At 38.8% G+C, this 17,409-nt stretch overlaps 1 protein-coding gene across 9 annotated transcripts in view; it reads left to right on the top strand.

Annotated features, from left to right (window-relative positions):
• EHBP1 (EH domain binding protein 1) overlaps positions 1-17,409 on the top strand; it is a 205,350-nt gene that overhangs the window by 139,647 nt on the left and 48,294 nt on the right. For 6 of the 9 annotated variants that reach the window (XM_041477088.1, XM_041477086.1, XM_041477085.1 and 3 more), the window contains one exon: positions 13,509-13,656. In XM_041477088.1, the coding sequence (XP_041333022.1) occupies positions 13,509-13,656 (148 nt within the window). The remainder of the gene's footprint in view (positions 1-13,508; positions 13,657-17,409) is intronic. The other 3 variants (XM_041477087.1, XM_041477089.1, XM_041477083.1) reach the window with 1 other exon arrangement.

The following is a 17,409-nucleotide window of genomic DNA, read 5'->3' as shown; positions in this document are numbered from 1 at the left end:
CCTCCAGATGCTGTAAAATATCAACCTGTAGTGATGGTTGTTAGCAGTGGCAGCTTGGCTGGAATGTTATGTTGGAAAGGTGAGGAGACTGGAGCTAGGCTGTGTGACCTATCCAACAAAGTGACAGGCTAGAGGGGACCACACTGAGTGGGAAATACTCAGAAGTCATGGGCCTAGAAGGCCTTTCCAGGAGGGGAATCCTCATCTGTAGAACATGGGATGGAATCTCTAATTCTTGAATCTCAGCATAACTCTGCTGTCAGCAAATATGTGTAAAGGCCGTTGGCAAAATCTTATTTTCTTTTAGTGACTGGGCCACATAAAGAATGGAAATTTACTGCAGCTGTCATTTATTCTCCAAACTCAAATGTCTATGGTTATAGAGTCAGCATGATTACAGAGAATGGAATTAGGAGTTAAGAAATTCACAGGCAACTTTAATTAACCTCCTTTGTGTATATGCATTATGATGTAGTCTTTAATTATGTGATCACATACTATTTTCCCCAAAGCAATTGTGTCTCATTTTCCTCAGAAGATAGAGGTGATGTAGAAGGCTGTTTGTCCGGAGGACCTCTGTGCTTTTGATTGCAGAAATTGAAAGGTGCATGACAAACGAAGCAGGGACTGTGAGGAGTGAAAAGATGAGGTCATGGTTAAGGTACTTGAAAAAATTAAATGTACTTGTGCCTTTACCCGAGTTCCTAATCAATGCCACTAAGTCTTTTGAGCCAAATGTCCTCCAGGTGGTCACTATTTTTGGTGTCCTTCCTTTCTTGATCGCTTTGAGGCAAAAGTTTGATTTGCAGATATATTGAGCATCCAGGTCTGTCAGGGAAATCAATTGGAGCTGTGCTTGAGACATATAAATGGCTATAAAGCTTGGTATACTGAAAAAAAATCCAACTAATAGGCTTCCCAGAGCAAGCACCCAGTGATAGATCCTTTTAGCTGGATCTCTCCGTCTCAGTTCTCATCAGAAGAGCAGGGTAATAACTCTTCCACGGCTTGTTATGAGAAGGGAATGTGATTAATGCTCTTGAGGCTCTTAAATACCATAGATGTGGGCACTGTAGAAAGAAATCAAGAAATTAACAATTCTGTCTTCAGAGCAAGATTTGAATATTGTGGTGTAAAGAATAATGTTACATGTTGATGGGAATTCATGAAAAGTAGTGCTCATCTGGCAAAGGATGTGTTTTTCTCCCTACTAGGGGCTACAGATAGTTTCTGAAGTTACTTGGGCTTTGCATGAGCTAAGGATTCCTCCTTGGTGAATTTAGGTGCAGGACTGGGCCACCCATAAATGGACTTGGCCAAAAATTTTACATATTTAGGATCTGGCATAGATTCATGGATGCAGGAGTTCAATAGCATGATACCTGGAGGGAATCACTCTGTCTTCTGCCTTTTGTGCAATAGGAAAGTAGTAATTCTTTCTTCAGAGCAGCATTTGAATATAACTACACTAAAAATTCTAAGGGACTCCATTTGAACAATAAGAATTTAAAACCAGAATAATACAAACTGACGTGGGGGGAGTTGGAGAATAATCCTGAGGCTGCTGCTGTGCTTAATTGCGACTGTTGCTACCCTGCTTTCTGTACAGAGAAAGATTTGGGTTTAATTATCTCTGGTACCATTATTTTATATTTATTCAAGCTGAATGACAGCAGTAGCTGCCTCAAGTATATATTGAAAAAAAAAGAAAGATTTGAACGAGCAGTGGCAGTGATGTTCAACTCTTTTAGAAGATTTTGCAGATACAAAGTACTTCTCCGAAAAGCTGTCTCCTCCAAGCACGAACACTGCGTGCAGAGGGCAGCGGAACGGGCTGTGCCATGAGATTGTTTCTCCTTGCTCAGAATACTGCTTTTTATTACTCCCTTGCTCAAAGGACTTGTTGCAGCTGTATCTAATTCATTTTTAATAAGCTCTTTCTACTTCAGGTGTCAATCTGTTGTGCCCATTACTTTTCATTTTCATAAATATTTGAGTGCAAAATTATAATTTTTTTTTTTTTTTTTGCATGCACCAGAGTAGTGGAAATGGAAGTTCTTTTTAGAAAGGCTTCAGAAAGTGACAGAATCTGAAAGGATATGAGTCTTTATGATCTTTAATTTTGGTTGCATACATTTGCACGGATACTGGATATGCTGACTGCAATAAAATAAAAACAAAGAATTATTTTAAATGCTCAAAAAAACTTCTTTAATAAATGATCCAATTTATTGATCATGTCTGGCAATAATCTGCTGCCCCTCTGAACTAATAAGCTCCAAACTGTCCAAACTTACCTCCAGTAAGTAAACTGGAGCCAACATGAGCAGAAGTGAGATCAAAAGGAAATTCAGAGTAGACAGCAAAAATAGAATATTTTATTTTGATTGAAAGATGCCTTAAACTCAAGGTAGTAATGCAAGTGTTCTTTCCTCCAATTATATTTTCAGGTTCTTGAAAATGAGTACAAAATAGCTTCATTTAGTATTTTTTTTTCTGTGTCAAACCAGAATCCCTTGTTATGTTGTATTAGGAAAGGTATCCAGTTCACTGCTGGATTTTTTGTAGTCTCCTCAGTTGGAAAATAAATGTCTGTGATTGAGGTGGTCTTGTTAATTCATTTAAGCACTCTCAAATTATTATTATCTTGTTTTTCTTTTAAAAAAAAAGATTAAGACCTGATCTTTATTAATTAAACATCTAGCATGAATTTATTGAGGTGTAGGACTTTGCAGGTGGCAACCTTGGTCTTTTAATATTAATTGGAAAATATTGATTGAAAAAAGACTAGTCTGTCATGCTGATAATTGCAACCAGATTTAGATATGATCACTAGATCTTCCCAAGATTACAAAGAAGGAGTTACCATCTAATTGGTAAAAAGATTGAACATTATTTTGGTAATCCCTGAGCTTTGGTAACTTATTCCCTGTTGTTCATTTATATGTCTTGTCTATATACCACTAAAAAGTGGTTAAATATGGTGTAAGCTGATAAGACTATGCTGTGAAGTATTTACATTTCATGAGCATTCCAAGTTTTATAGTTGTTTTAACAATATATTTTTCTTCAACTGGAGAAAAGACTGCTGACTGAACACTTCAAACCCACAACTGACCTGATACTTACTTCTTTATAGCGACACGCTAAGGTTGAGGTAGTCTGATCACAATTCCTTGATGGCAAGAGCAAGCAACTTATTTTATTTAATGTTACTCAATACATGAAAAAAAAAATTGGTAACTTTCCAAATAGGTTCTACAGCTTTTGACTTCATATTTGGTCTGTTTAAGCACTTTTTTAGTATGAAGTTATGATATTTCACTGTACAAAAATATTGCTGTAGACAAGTCTCTGACGTAGCTGGGAAAATAAATCAATTAGTGCAAGTAAACCAATTTTTAAGAATAATTAGTATGCACTGTCAGTTTTATAGCAGGAAGGATTTCCTGAATAAAGCATAACCTTTGATAATGCATGACAAATGTTAGCAGTTTCAGTTTAAGATACAAATGCTTGAATTTCTCAGCTGATTTTATTGCTGTTATCTCTATAATATATATCTGTTTACACCAGTTAAGGATCTGGCCTAAATATATAAATTTATTTATTATGTGGCTGTAAATTCAAGGTGCTGCACAGTCTGCAGCCGTACCATTAACTCACACGCTGACAGAAAATAGGCTGGCAGTTTATTAATGGAATTCTAAGATCATCCGAACAAAATTAGTTCCAAAATGTTGGTGTCTTCTATCCATTTATAAATTTTAGGGGTGGGGGGTGAAAAGGTGCCTCTGTTTCAGAGCTATCCTTTTGTGTGCAGAGTGAGACCCGGGTTTCTCAGCCCCTGGAATGCTCTTTTTCTATCGCTGCTAATAGCTGTGGACGTTTTCCGTGTGGATGTTCAGTACACGCTGTTGTGAATCCCAGGATGATATCGCCATTACTTAGAGCTGTATTTTGCATTGCCTATTCTGTGATTGCTCAGCATGCACAAGGGTAGAGTTAAAATCTTTATTCATTTCATTTAAAAATGTTTCTTTTGTTCTCCTTATCGTGTTCTGGCTTTCCCAAGGATATATGCCTTGAACGAAAAGTCACATGTGCATTACTAATTGTGTGCCATTGTATTTACAGTTCCTAGTGGTGGCACTGTGAAGCTACTAATTCTTTTGCTTCACTTGATGTAAAATAATCTGAGTGTCTTTGATAGCAGTGAAACAGTATTAATTGTTTTGTACATTTCTTGGTCACTCTTCTTAGGTGGTCTTCATAATCTATTAGAACTTTCAGCCAGATTTTTGTAATGTCATGCCTCCAGCAGTGATTAAATTGGTAATTAATGAACAGTCCTTGGCAACATAAACCACATCCCGTTAATTTTCCCTTTTGAGTTTTTCGAAGTTGTCGTCTCTGTCAGAAAGCATTGCGCCACCTTGCTACGGCCCCTTGGCATGGAACCACAGCGACGGGATTTTTTGCAGCCATTAGTAGATCAGAGCAGTAATTTCACAGTATTTTGGTCAGGGTAATTATAGTACCAAGTACCGAGTAGAGTTGGGAATTCACACAAGAAGTCCAGAAATACCAGGTGAGCTTCCTTGTGTTCACTGGGACGTTATGATTAGTTTAATTGGGCTTTGTTTGATTTCAGCCGCGGAGACTCTTTGTGCCACGGCACTGCAGCCACTTTCCACTTTAGTGTTTCTGACCTGCATTGACAGGAACTGGTGCAAAAATGAACTCTTTGAAGTGGGACTCTTTGGAGAGGGCAACTAAAAAAGGGGAAGAGTGATGTGTAAGTAGTGTACTGTAGCAAAGTGCGACACCAGCCCAAACACCCTGCGTTGTGCGGGTGATGTGATTCAAATTCTTTCATATTTTCAACCGGAACAGAGAATATTTCTGCTGCATTTGTGCAAATCTCGAGTAAATTGCTGCATTTAAAAACACAATCTGTTTTTAATCGCTGGCTTTTATGTAGCACCTGCTGTTCTACCTTCCTTTGAAGATACAGTTGTTTCTCTCACCAGAAATTCTGTGAATCACCTATTTAGTCCTGCAAACAAATCTGGGCGAATGCATTAATGAGACTGCAGCTGCACTTAGCAGTTCACATGTCACAAAATAGTAGGTAAAGGCATTCATACTTGAGTGACTGACTATAGGTGTAGTGGCCTTCAGCAGTACATTGTGCACATTAAACTTTAAATAGTCACTTGCCTGTTGGCTTCTGAATGAAAGGACTGTCACTGGTCACTTCTCCTAAAGCCTTAATGAAACCAAATAGTTTGCTACGAGTTTGGGCCTAACCATTGGGGTGTTTCATGCAGTCTTGTCAGTTGATGTTCATGAATTGACTTGAACGAAGATCAAAGTGTTTCTCAAAATGGAGAAGCGGGGAGAGAGACAGCTCCTTCAATTGCACCACAAGAGCTAATCAAGCCATCAGTTCTTTATGCACTCTGCGTGCCTTTAGAATTTAATACCCAATGGTTTGTCAGGACAAATTGAAATTCGGGGGTTGGCGGGGAGCAGGGGGGGAGGTGGAGAGTGTCCCTCCTCAGCCTGCTGAAAATACAATAAACGCTTCACTCTTCTGGAGGATCGTTTTGATAAATTTTATCATTTAATGTAAAACTGCAATGTTGATTAAACGTTTGGGGTGGAAAAAAGAAGTTACGGTGGAGGATTCAATGGGCATTATGCACCTTAGCGCTGAGTAAAGATTCAGGTTCAAAGTGAAAGAGAAACTAAAGTCGGGGTGATTTTTTTTTTTTTTTTTTTGCCTAGACATTTTAAATTGGATTCAGAAGATAGATTTTTGAGTGTCAGTTAAAACAAAGTCATGTGAAAATGCCTCTCTCTCTCCCTCCCTCCCCTTCTCTCTTTTTAATTGATATGATTTAGGCAGAGGAAAATGGTAAGGGGGATTTTTCTATTGCAGAAGCAATTTTTAAGGGATTTAGTCTTATTTAGCCTGAAGGTCTTCACACTAATGAGAGCACTTAAGTTACGTCCAGGCGTTGATTAGACAGCTCATCTATCAACTGGAGCATGAGAATTTGTATTTTAGGTACCTTTTATACATTATAAATTTTTTTGTATTACTTTAGACTTTATTTTCCACAAATCTTTAATTACCTTCTTTCACATCCAAGGTGTCTGTAACTCAGCTGACAGGGTACAAATGCGAGCAGGGAAGTACTCTACGTTTGATGTCGAGTGCATTTCGATACATTTTGATATTACCAAAATTCCGACAATATCGAAACTGCATCTGTAGAAATTGGCGTGCTGGATGCATATTGCTACCAAGATACATTCCTTAAACTGCCACAAGCTCCCTCAAAGTCTAAATACATTTATTCAGGAAACACAGAATTGTATATGTATATTTAAATGCCCAGCTACTCCCCCCACCCCTAAATTGTGAATGCTCTCTCTACCTGTAGTTTTTTTGCCATGTTTAAAACACAATAGCATCTTAATTATTTTCTGAACCATTCTGAAAAGTACAGCTTTTGTAACTTTTTGACATTTCAGGTTTAAAAAAAATTAAAACGTTGCCACCAGCTTGCACTATGAGCAGCCTGTAATAACAGTTAAAAAAGCTTTCTGAACTATTTGACAAGATTTCTTAGTGCTGAGGCCATATGCTGTAGCCTTTAAGCTATTTCTTCCTATCAGTTTCATTATCACCTGCCTCTGAGTCTCCAATATCATCAGTAAGCACATGCAGAATCATAATTATGCCATGTACAAGTTCTTTGATAACATGTACAGTTTTCTTCTTAATTCTTTATCAAATGCATTGATCGTGGCATGTGTGCATTGATCCAGGTCCACCATCTGGCTGTGTGTGATAAGCACAGTGGCATCTTTGCATTTCCACTGTCATTCATTGCGCTACAATTTGGCTGCAGGGGAGTAGTGGCTGGGATTAGCCCTGTTCTGCTACTTACTTGCATTTTAAGTTGACACCTCTACAGCGGCTCAGACCACATTACAAACTGAAACACATACGCACGACTTAGTGATGTGACACTCCTCAATAAGCTTACTCCACTAGCTACTCAACAATCTGTAATTGGATTTGTAGGAATAACAGCAAAAGATTTCCTAAGAATTGCTGGGGACAGAAGGTGAAGTTTTCTCATTATTGGCAAAAGGCTAGGTATAGATCTTAGGCGATTGGTATTTTCCATTAAAAAAACCTGCCAGCAGTTTGCAGGACTTTTAAAAAAAAAAAAAAAACCAGCAAAATAGGGTCCAGGGAGATGTGGGGTTTGCACTTGTTCTTTTCATTCTCATCACATAGAAGCAGACAGGGATCTTGTTACCCTCCCCCAAAAATTGAGAGAAGGCGGGGAGGAAAACCAACTTTCAGAGGCCCCCTGCAGCCCGCTGGCTTTGTTCGGCTGGGAGTGACCCGGGAGCATTCCTCAGGAGGGCACGTCCCCTCCCTTGGCGCAGGGCTGCCTGCCCCAGGAGGAAGCTTCCCAGGATGGCAGTCTGAGAGATGCTGCTCTCCAGCTTACGCATCCCATACACTTGCCAAAAGTCTTTTATTCATAACACCACTTTTTTTTTTTTTTTCCTTTTTTTTTTTTTTTTTTTAAATTATAAAGTCAAGTTTACACAAGAGAAAATCCCTTAAGTGGAGCTCGACAAATGTTGACTCCTACAATGAGTAAGCAGCTTTCCTAACTTCTGTCTGTAACTCAGCTATGGAAAGGCTCAGAAAACACCATCTTTAGCCTGTTCATCTCGGATTCTGCCCTGTCTGGATGGTGGCACTATTTTAGGATATTTCTGAGCCGGCATGCTTGAGCCCCTGTTTGTGGCTCATGCCAATAGCACTGACAGTCAGTCACGATGACAGGCAGAACCAGCACCTTAGGTGATTGTTGACCTTAATTATACTTCCTGGATGGGGGAGAGCACAAACTTGCCTAAGCAGGGAAAATTCCAGAGAAGAAGTTAGGGGAGGCTTTTGTCTCTGCTTTTGGTTTAGGTCATCTTTCTCGGTGGTGTTTCCTGGTGTTTCCTCTGCACCAGTGCAAGCAAGTGAGGACAGAAGGAGAACACAACGTGATTTTGGAACTGGGGATCTCCACCTGTCCCTGAAACTTGCAGTAGAGCCAATTGCAGTGTGAAACAGATGAGATCACCTCTGTCGCAGAGATGTGCAGCTCTGAAATGGTTAAATGGGTTAAATCTTATTTATCTGAATAGAACTTGGGGGCTGTTTAGCAGAATGCTCCAGCACAAATACCTGTGGTTCACTTTGACGTTACAATTTTTTTGTTGGTTTCTTTACTTATAAATACTTGAACTGTTAGACCTTTTACTTTTTTCTCTGAGAAAGATGTATTTGTACCAGATTAGAAAAGCTAAACTGTTTCTTTACATTGAATAATCAGCCTGTCATGACAAATCTATCTACTTCTGCATGAGTAGGTGCCAGTTTGACTAGCTTCTTTTAGGCTCACACTGAGTTTTAAGCTGGATCCGTGTGCATGACTGGCAGTGCATTTGTTGGACCAGATCTAAGGAGCCAGAGAGCGTTCAGCTCCTTTTTGCCTACAAAAGAGCAGCCAGACAACCAGCAAGAGGCCTTGGATGTAGCACAAGGTGATACTTACTTAGTCAGCCATTCTTTTTTTCAAATATTTTTTTTTTCCATTCAGTAAACCAAGAGTTTTTCAGTTTCACAATGACACAAGGAATTAAATTATCAGTGGATTGTTTTTCTACAGCCACCATTCTTCACAGAGAAATACTGTACCAACTGAATTGTATGTTTTCCAGAGCAACATAAAATCATTTTTTTAATTAAAAAATAAAAATAGAAGAAATTGTTGGCTACTTCTTTAAAAATGCCTCCTTGGTTTAAGGAGATGTTTTCCATTTTATAGCCACACCATCCCATTTTATTGTGAATTTTGGGAGCTTTTTTTTCTTAAGGGGGACAGCTTTGTTAAGATATTGTTTGTGATTCTTCTAGTTTTGACTTTGAGCTACTTCTGTGTTCATTCTGTCTTGTCTCATCAGTGTATCGGTGCCATAGCTCCTAAGCCAATAGCTCCTGAAGCAGTTTGATACTTTTTGTGATACACATTCATGAAAAAATATTTTCAAGCTACATGCTGTTTATGAATAGTGAGGTAGCTGATGTAGAAGGCAGAAAATATCCAACATGTTTATGTCTGTCTTTGCTTACCACCTCCTACAGTCTGAACAGCCACAGAAATCCAAAGCCACTTTTGTTTTTGCTGAGTGTTCCTTGCTTAGCAATCCATATTTTGCTCACTACCTGTGTATTTTGAGCTGTTCTGAAACAGTGGTAGAGACCAAACATAAATGTGATCCCCAGGGTGATCAAAGATTTAATCTGACCAGATGGGACAAACTTGAGAAAGATTTTGACTTTCCACTCTGTTTTGCAACAAGAAAGGCTGATTTTTTTTTTCTCCCGTCCTTTCTTTGTTAGCAAAGGCAGAGATCAGGCCATCCCCAGAGGAATGAGCAGGTGTGGCCATTTACAAGCATGTCTGGTTATATTATAAACCAACATAAGAAAAGTTTGAAATGGTTTGAAAAGATCTGCTAAACAGTTTTAATGTTTCATCCCAAATCCTATTTACTCATACAAGAGCCGATCAAGGTCACAGTACAACCCAGCCTGCTGAAACCTTTAAAGCTCATGTAATTTTATTTTATTTTATTTTATTTTTAAATTCTGTCTTCTCTTCTAACTGAATAGGTACATTTTGGTAATCCTGAATAGGTACATTTTGGTAATCCTTGCCTCTGGACAAGCACAGAAGTCTTTTTCTTTCTGAATGGCTAATAACAGAGCCGTTCTTCCTGTCTAATGATGAAAGAGGTGGCAGTCAAGTTCTTTCTCTTAGATGTACTGTGCACTCACGGCTGACCACGAACCATTTTGAAACCTACAGCTTCAGGAACTGCTCCCTCTCATACAATTCTGGTTTGATTTTGTTGCTGTGGATTACAAGCAATTTCACATTTTTTTAATTTTACTTTTGTCCCCCAGTCTATGGACACAGTAAAGAATTTAATTTTTAAACATCAATTAAATGCAGTTCGCCAGATTGTATTTTTTTTTACAGTGAGAGGACGATACATTATCAGAATTCTGTTGTAAAGTCAGTTTGCATCCCCCCAAAATTCTACCAAAGGAGGACTGAAAATCCCTAGCGAAGATTTTGTGGTTTATTTTCTTTTTAATGTGAGAAGATTGCAAAATTTTTAGTCATTTAAGGAGATGATTTTTAAGGGGGTGTTTGAGATTTTTTTTGCCCTGAAAGACTCCACCACTCTCAATATTTTCCTGAGTTGGGCAGCTCTCAGCTGGCTGTGTAATGATCTCGGAAACTGCCCTGCCAGTGTTTCACATTCGAATTCACCTTCCCAAATCCACGGCATAATTTTTGGCCAAAGTAATGTCAGTCACTGCCGTCTGCGGCGAGTACAAACAGGACCCCCTAATGGCAGCCATTTTTATTTGTTTCTTAAGATCCAAAGGCTGCTGAAAGAACAATTGGATAAAGTTGAGGATTGGAGAAGCTTGATTTTCTTGTTCCAGTGAAATGAAACTCCCGTCCTTTTTTTTCTTCCCCTTTCCCTTAAAAGCCGGAGTCAGCTAGGGGGTTGTAGCTGTGTCAAAGCCGTTGGGATGCCACTGCTGATCACTTTAATTACTAGGACTAAGGAGGATAAAATTAAAAGTAGCACCATTGAAGCAGTGGAAGAAAGCTTGCCGAGATGTCAGTGAACTGTGAAATATAAAAATTGCATACCAATACATTTTTATAGGAGGGAAACAAGGAATTACATTACTTATTCTTGAAGAGTTTGTCCTTAAATAGTGAAGTTTTCCTCACTGTGCATCTGCATGGCAGATCTTTAAACCATTACAAAATAGTTGGAGGGGAAATAACAAAGAAAACTGTAATGTCTCTTTGGCATGTCAGAGGGTGGAAGATTTTACTGAGTTTTCTTTTCAATTGTACAGGAAAAAATAAGTCACTGTATGTGTGTTTGCTTGGTCCTTTCTTGGTGCAGTGCTTCTTTTCATATCTCCTGAGTTGTTTTTTTTTTAATATTTTTGTTTGTGCCTCTGTACCTCTCTCAAGTCCTTTCCTTTCCAAATTCTAGCTTGATATGCCGTTTAACTATTTTTCTGTACCTCAAAACTTACTCTGCTTTTTCTGCTCTCAGTTTCATTGGCCATTCTTACCAGTGTTTCTTCTGCCAAGCTCGGTAACGAAGGGTTCAAATACCTGAATTGAATTTAAGCAAGAACTAGGCTGGTTTTTCCCTTATCCGCTGGTGATGATTGGCTTAATCAGCACAAACACAAGCCACCATAATCTGTGTTTGCTTGGAGATCCCCGGGATGTTAATGACTATGCTAATAATTCAGGATGCAAGTTCTCTTTCAGGAGGAGGGGAGGAAAGGAGAAATCAGCCAGCTCAGTTTAGGGTATTTTTGTCACAAACACTGGCCCTATTTTAAATTACGTGCTGAAGTAGATTAAATTGTTTGACGTTAAACCGTGTGGGAATCTTAGTTTTGTACATTCGTTCTTAGAAGTCATTTAAGTTCCTATATCCAAGGAATTAGGAATATTGGAGATCTGAGCAGTTTTATTTCAAGTAAAATTCAATGTAATTAATGTTACCAAATACTGTGGGTCGAAATAAAACTGTTTGCTGTGTCAGTTGGCTGGCTAGAAATTAAATTAAATTGATCTATGATAGTGCAGGGGGGGGGAGGGGGGCGCGGAGGAGAAGCTTTCTAGTTGTCTTTCTAATGTGTACTTTACCAAATAAATTTTTGATAGAACTGTTGCTCTGTGCCTTCTGGGAAGTTAAAGGGTGAGAAAGCAAACAAAGCCCATGTGCCATCCCGCTGCCTCGCAGGGCCCAGGCAGAATTGTCTTTCCCGAGGAGGACATTAGGAGAAAAGTAAATCAAGGCAATCTGATAGGGAGTCGGGACTCTGTCACTCAGAGGCGAGATATTGTGCTGTGTCCATATACTTTGTTTACTGTAGGGTTTTATGAGTTGTAACCTGCCCATGCAAGCTGTTAATGAGGCTAAATCTTTCTGCTGGAGGATTGAATTACAGCACACCTCTGGGCTAATGGTTATAAACAGAAAGTCCCATTAGGGCTGCATTCTGATTCAGTCATTTGCATTTTTTCTATTGTGCCGAGAACAATGCTGAGTAAATAGCTACAAACAAACAATTTACATGGAAATGGATAAAATGTACCTAATTAGTATTTTGCACTTGTTTTATTAATGATTGCTTAAACTAAATAGCACTTAGCAACAGCTCTCACCAGCCTCTGCAGGTGTGGGATGCTCAAGTTTCTGGGTTGGTGGGAAGGCTGCCAGAATGGCTCTCCAAAATTAGGCAGTTTGTTATATTCCACTTAGTCCAGGTCAACAGTCTCTACCTAGGATTTATCCAGGTCATTATGTCAATAATACATAAACTTATTGGCAGGTTACATTTAAGCCAAGCGCCGACTTCTTTGCACTTCATGAGCGTTTCTGATATTCTGGGGAGGGGAAGAACAGTCCTAACTTAGCAAAAATCCCATGCTTATGGTGAAAACTGAAATAGTTTCTCTTATGGAGACAATGAAGTCTTATAGATACGTTTAAACAGATCTTTTTCTGAAGTTTTTTTTATCATGGTGGGTTAGCCTTTTACAAAATGTCGTGCTGCAGAACTTTGTTTATTTATGTAACTGAAATATTATCATGCTTCTAATTTATGAGCTTTCGTGAGACAGCACTATCTGGCATGGTTCCAGTATGATTCCCTTAATTATTGACCAAAGCCCCACTAGCAGGATGTTTTAAAGGGATGCAAAGTCTTTTCTGCTCTGAGAGCATCTATTGTTCTTTCAGTAATTTTCAGTAGCTTTTTTGGGTTTTTTTAAAGAAAAATATCCATTGAAGTCAAAGAACATGCCTCAGATTTGATGCCACTTTATACTTTGAAGTCAGCTTGGTGCTTGGAGTAACCAAGAGCAGTATCTGGCTTCTCAGTTCATTTTTGTGACAGAATACTACTCAAATGAGTAATTCAATTTAGTAAAACCATTTTATAACCACAGTAAATCTTCATTCAAATCACTCATTGGGTGTGATTACTTTGAGACTAAAGTGTCTGCAAATTTTCATCAAGGTGCTTTTATAAAACACAATTTATAAAAGCTTTACATTGCAAATCATCGGGTTTCTAATGCAGTAATAATTTGGGGAATGCTCTAAAAAAATAATCTGACGCATGGATGTCTTTAAAAATTGTGGTGTGACACCCAACTGATATCGAGCGTCCTATTTATAATGTGGGCCAAGCACCATGCTGTAAACCAGTTCCTATCATGATGATCAGATTGAGAATGAAATTGCATTTCTGTCAATTACTGAGTTGGCAACTGTTCAATATATCTTAGCAGCAAGATGAAGAGCGGCGTCGGCAGCTGAGAGAGAGAGCTCGTCAGCTAATAGCAGAAGCTCGATCTGGAGTGAAGATGTCAGAACTTCCCAGCTACACTGAAATGGCTGCAGAAAAGTTGAAAGAAAGGTCAAAGGCATCTGGAGGTGAGCTGAGGAACCTTGTATCTTATTCCTATGGCAACCTAGAAACCAGAGACCTTTTTGGGTGTCACTTTTATTCGCACTTCAAAACGTTGTTGTTCATCAGGTGAACGTATCAAAAGACCTGTCCATAGATGTGTTTCCTAAATCTGTGTTGTGTCACCTAATTTCCAACAGTTAAAAGAAAAGCATGCATGTGATTGAAAGAAAAATATGTTGTGTGAACGAGTAGCTCCTGTTGGCCCATTATTTACAGATTTCTCATTACTCACAGTTTCTTAGAATTTCATGGTTGTTGGTTCTCTTCAATATATATTTTTATATAGGAACATGGATATAATTTTGGGGAAAAAACAACATTTGAAATATTTCAGAAGTGTTGTTTTATATTAAATGTGTTCAAAAGAAGAGAATTTTAAAGATAGTCTGTGGGAGGTAGGGGCAACAACCTTTTGACTTTAAATGGCAGTCTTTTGACAGACCACTTGCTTTTACAGGTTTTGAGTTGTAACATTGCTATAATGTTATTAAGCTGACTTTGAAATACCATTAAAATTCATATACCTGCCATTGCTATGAGCTGGAGTAATATAGTGTCACTCAAATTCAAATGGGTGCTGAGCACACGTTTCAGTGCAGGTTTCTTGCTCTTTTAATGTCTTCTAATATTCTAAAGGAAATAGTGTTTCTCAAACTAACTCGTCATCATAAGCCAAAGTGTAAGGAAAATCCAGCTTGGTACTGACAATGCATGTAGAGTCAACAAAAATATTTCTTCTCTACTATATGCATTTTGTATGCCTAAATATTTAAATACAGTCTTACTGGCCCCTAAGCCCTACACTTCTGTTCCATTTAACACCAAAGAGAAAGCAGCGAGTTGTACATCTCCATTTGAGTCTGGTCTTCAATTTTGCTCTCTTTGCCCAGTAAACCAAGCTGGCCAACATAACTCTCTTTTGTGACAAGTAGAGAAATTATATCCTTGATGGCAGTAAGGCTGAGCCAAATGACACAAGACTTGGGTGTTACCTAGGCCAGGGTGTTCCTCATCCCTCTTCACAGTTCATGATTCCCCATCCTACATTATTTCATTACTTTCTTCTCCTTGTGTCATCATGCCTGTGCATAGCTGTTCCTGCCATACCTTCTCTCAAAGTAAGGTCTCTGTCTGGTTCTATCCTGGGTGCTCAGCTGGATAACAGTGGCCCTGTTTTGTTGCAGTGACTCAGTTGTAGAGTTGCTAAATATCCCAGTGTGCTGCTTTCTGGGATGTGATCATCCTGTTCATATTTTCCTCTGTATTTTGCCATTTCTCTTCCTGCCCTTCTTGCAATTTATAAGCAGTCAGAGAGATAGCTGTGCATATATATTAAAAGAAAACTGTATTTGTAGGGGGAGATTGCGTATGTAGCCAGAGAGTTTAGTGTTACTAAAAGAGCAGACAGTATCAGCACTGATGACAATTCATTTATAAAGCAATCACCACTCTACCTATTGGGTTTTATCCAGCACAAAAATTTCCCAGCTTTCTACTTTTGAATTGATTTTTACTTCCTACTTCATTTTTTTTTTGCTCATGCAATAGTTTGGCCAATCTTTTTGAACTTCTCTTGGACATAAAGTTTTCAGTCTCTGTCTTGTTTTATCCCTCTTTGCTCTTTTCGTGTCAGTGTGCATTTTATAGCATTTTCTTCTGCTTCCTCCTTCTCAAAGAGTTTTCATTATGGCACTTCTTCCACATAATTCTACCACACCAGTATTTTCAGGTCCTACACCAAATTTCCCCTGAAGAAATTAATTTTTCTAAAATATAGTAGTTCTGTGAAATGGCACCAACACTTTACAGACCAAATTAATTGGAATTGCTTCTGGGTTTAGTCTTTTTGATTTTTCAATTTCCACCAAAAATTAGGATTTAATAGACAGTCTCTTTATTACTGCTGGACTTTGAATGTTTCCCCTAACTGCATTCACATTTTTATTGTGTAGAATCCTGTATTCCCTACACAATACCCAAGACAAGCTTATTATCTTGTGTTTTCTGAGCTCTCTTGTCGATTATACATCATTAATCTCTTCTTCTGCATTGATTGCAATTACTTTTTGATTTACAAAAAGGGAATGTACCAAATAATTTTACTCTCAATTCAATTATTTCAGAAGAAAGTGGCATTTCAGCTCTGGGATTCTGTAGTCTTTAAAGACTTAACTTCTTCCTTACAACTGTAGGTAAAAGCATGATCTCTTTCATTGTTTCTATGTGCTTATTAAGAATTTCACGCTTTGGCACTGCTGCAATATTCTTTGTTAAAAGGTTTTATTTAACCAAGGTCTGAGAAACTCAAATGACTATGGCAAGTTGAAACTTTCCTGGATAAGCATCCCTAGCTATGAAATCCAGTCTTTTTCATAGGTTATTTGGCATGTGAGACAGAAAATACTGCAGAAATTCTTTCTGCCAACTGCCAGAGGGTTTGGGATGGCAGCTTCAAATTTATGAGATGTCCTATTAGCTTCGGGCCGATAAGCGGATGCCTTGAGATGGATCCAGGGACAGTATCGAGATAGAGATCCAAATATCCTCCCTTTTCCTAGCAGCACCAGGACAACAGAATTGACACATTATCTAGGAATTGTCCCTGAGCAGTGGAGCACCCGTCTGCTCTTCTGGGATTTGGGTGGTGTGTTTTCTTTACTCTCTGGCACATCTCCATCCTTTATTTGAGCTGGCATCGGTGTGAGGAAGTGGCTCGGACCCGGGGGTGGTGAGGGCAGGGTATGTTCAAGGTCTCACTTCTGAGGCAATGATCTTCAGGGAGTGTATGTGGTGGCACAGCCTTACTCATCATGCTTAGTCTCCAACTCATGGAGCGAGTGTTAGGTCCTTAATATTTTTAGCAGGCAGTGTTTCTATCTGTCGACAGTTACTGCTGTAATTTCTTGTCCTGACCTCAGGTTTCTTGTACACGGAACCAGTATTTCGACTCTGCATTTCTTCCATTCCCTGCCTTTGCTGCCTTTATTACTGTGCCCAGGCTCCTGTCACATCCTGTAGCCTTAAAGAGAACTCTGTACCTGGAAGTAAATATACTAAATATCTCAAAATCCACAAGCCTGAAGGATTTCCCAGAGACAATGCTGAGGGCTGGAGATATCTTCCCTGAAGAGCAAGTGCTGTTCGTGCAGCTTCTCCCAGTAATGTGATCCGGCCCCCATCAGTGCTTTTGCTTCACTATGAAAATTATTCCTTTTTCATTTAATCTAGAAATTGATGCAGTCAGCTGCAAATCCTTTGCGTGTGGACAAGCTTAAGCCAAGTCACGAGAATATCAGTTTAACAACAAATTAGGCCTGACCTTAATCTGAGTAGTAAGACATAAGGGCTATAAAATGCCTCTGGGTCCCTTTCCACTAATATTCTGGCATTTCCACAGAGCTCCAAAAGATACTTATTTCCCTCTCTCCAGTCCAGTCTGCAATCCATGCTGTGCAGGAGATGGTCAGTGCTTTTAAGTTGTTGACTCAATCCTTTAGCTTTTATTTTGTTCATTCCTTCATGACATAGTAAAGCTGTACTGTTTTTCTGGGATTCACATTTACATACTTTCCAAGGAAGCGGTACTTCAGTCCTTCAGTCGTTTTCTAAATATCTGCCCTGGTTCTAGATCAAGTGCTTTAAGTTTTTCACACTAGCAATTTGTTCTTTTCATCAAAGATATCTGTTATCTCTTCGTCATGTTGTTCCTTTTATCA

This window comes from Pyrgilauda ruficollis, unplaced genomic scaffold (assembly GCF_017590135.1).
Source record: "Pyrgilauda ruficollis isolate IOZ18807 unplaced genomic scaffold, ASM1759013v1 scaffold4, whole genome shotgun sequence".
NCBI classification, from domain to species: Eukaryota; Metazoa; Chordata; class Aves; order Passeriformes; family Passeridae; genus Pyrgilauda; species Pyrgilauda ruficollis.
The sequence above is the reverse complement of the archived record's forward strand: the minus strand, read 5'-3'. Positions and strand labels throughout refer to the sequence as shown.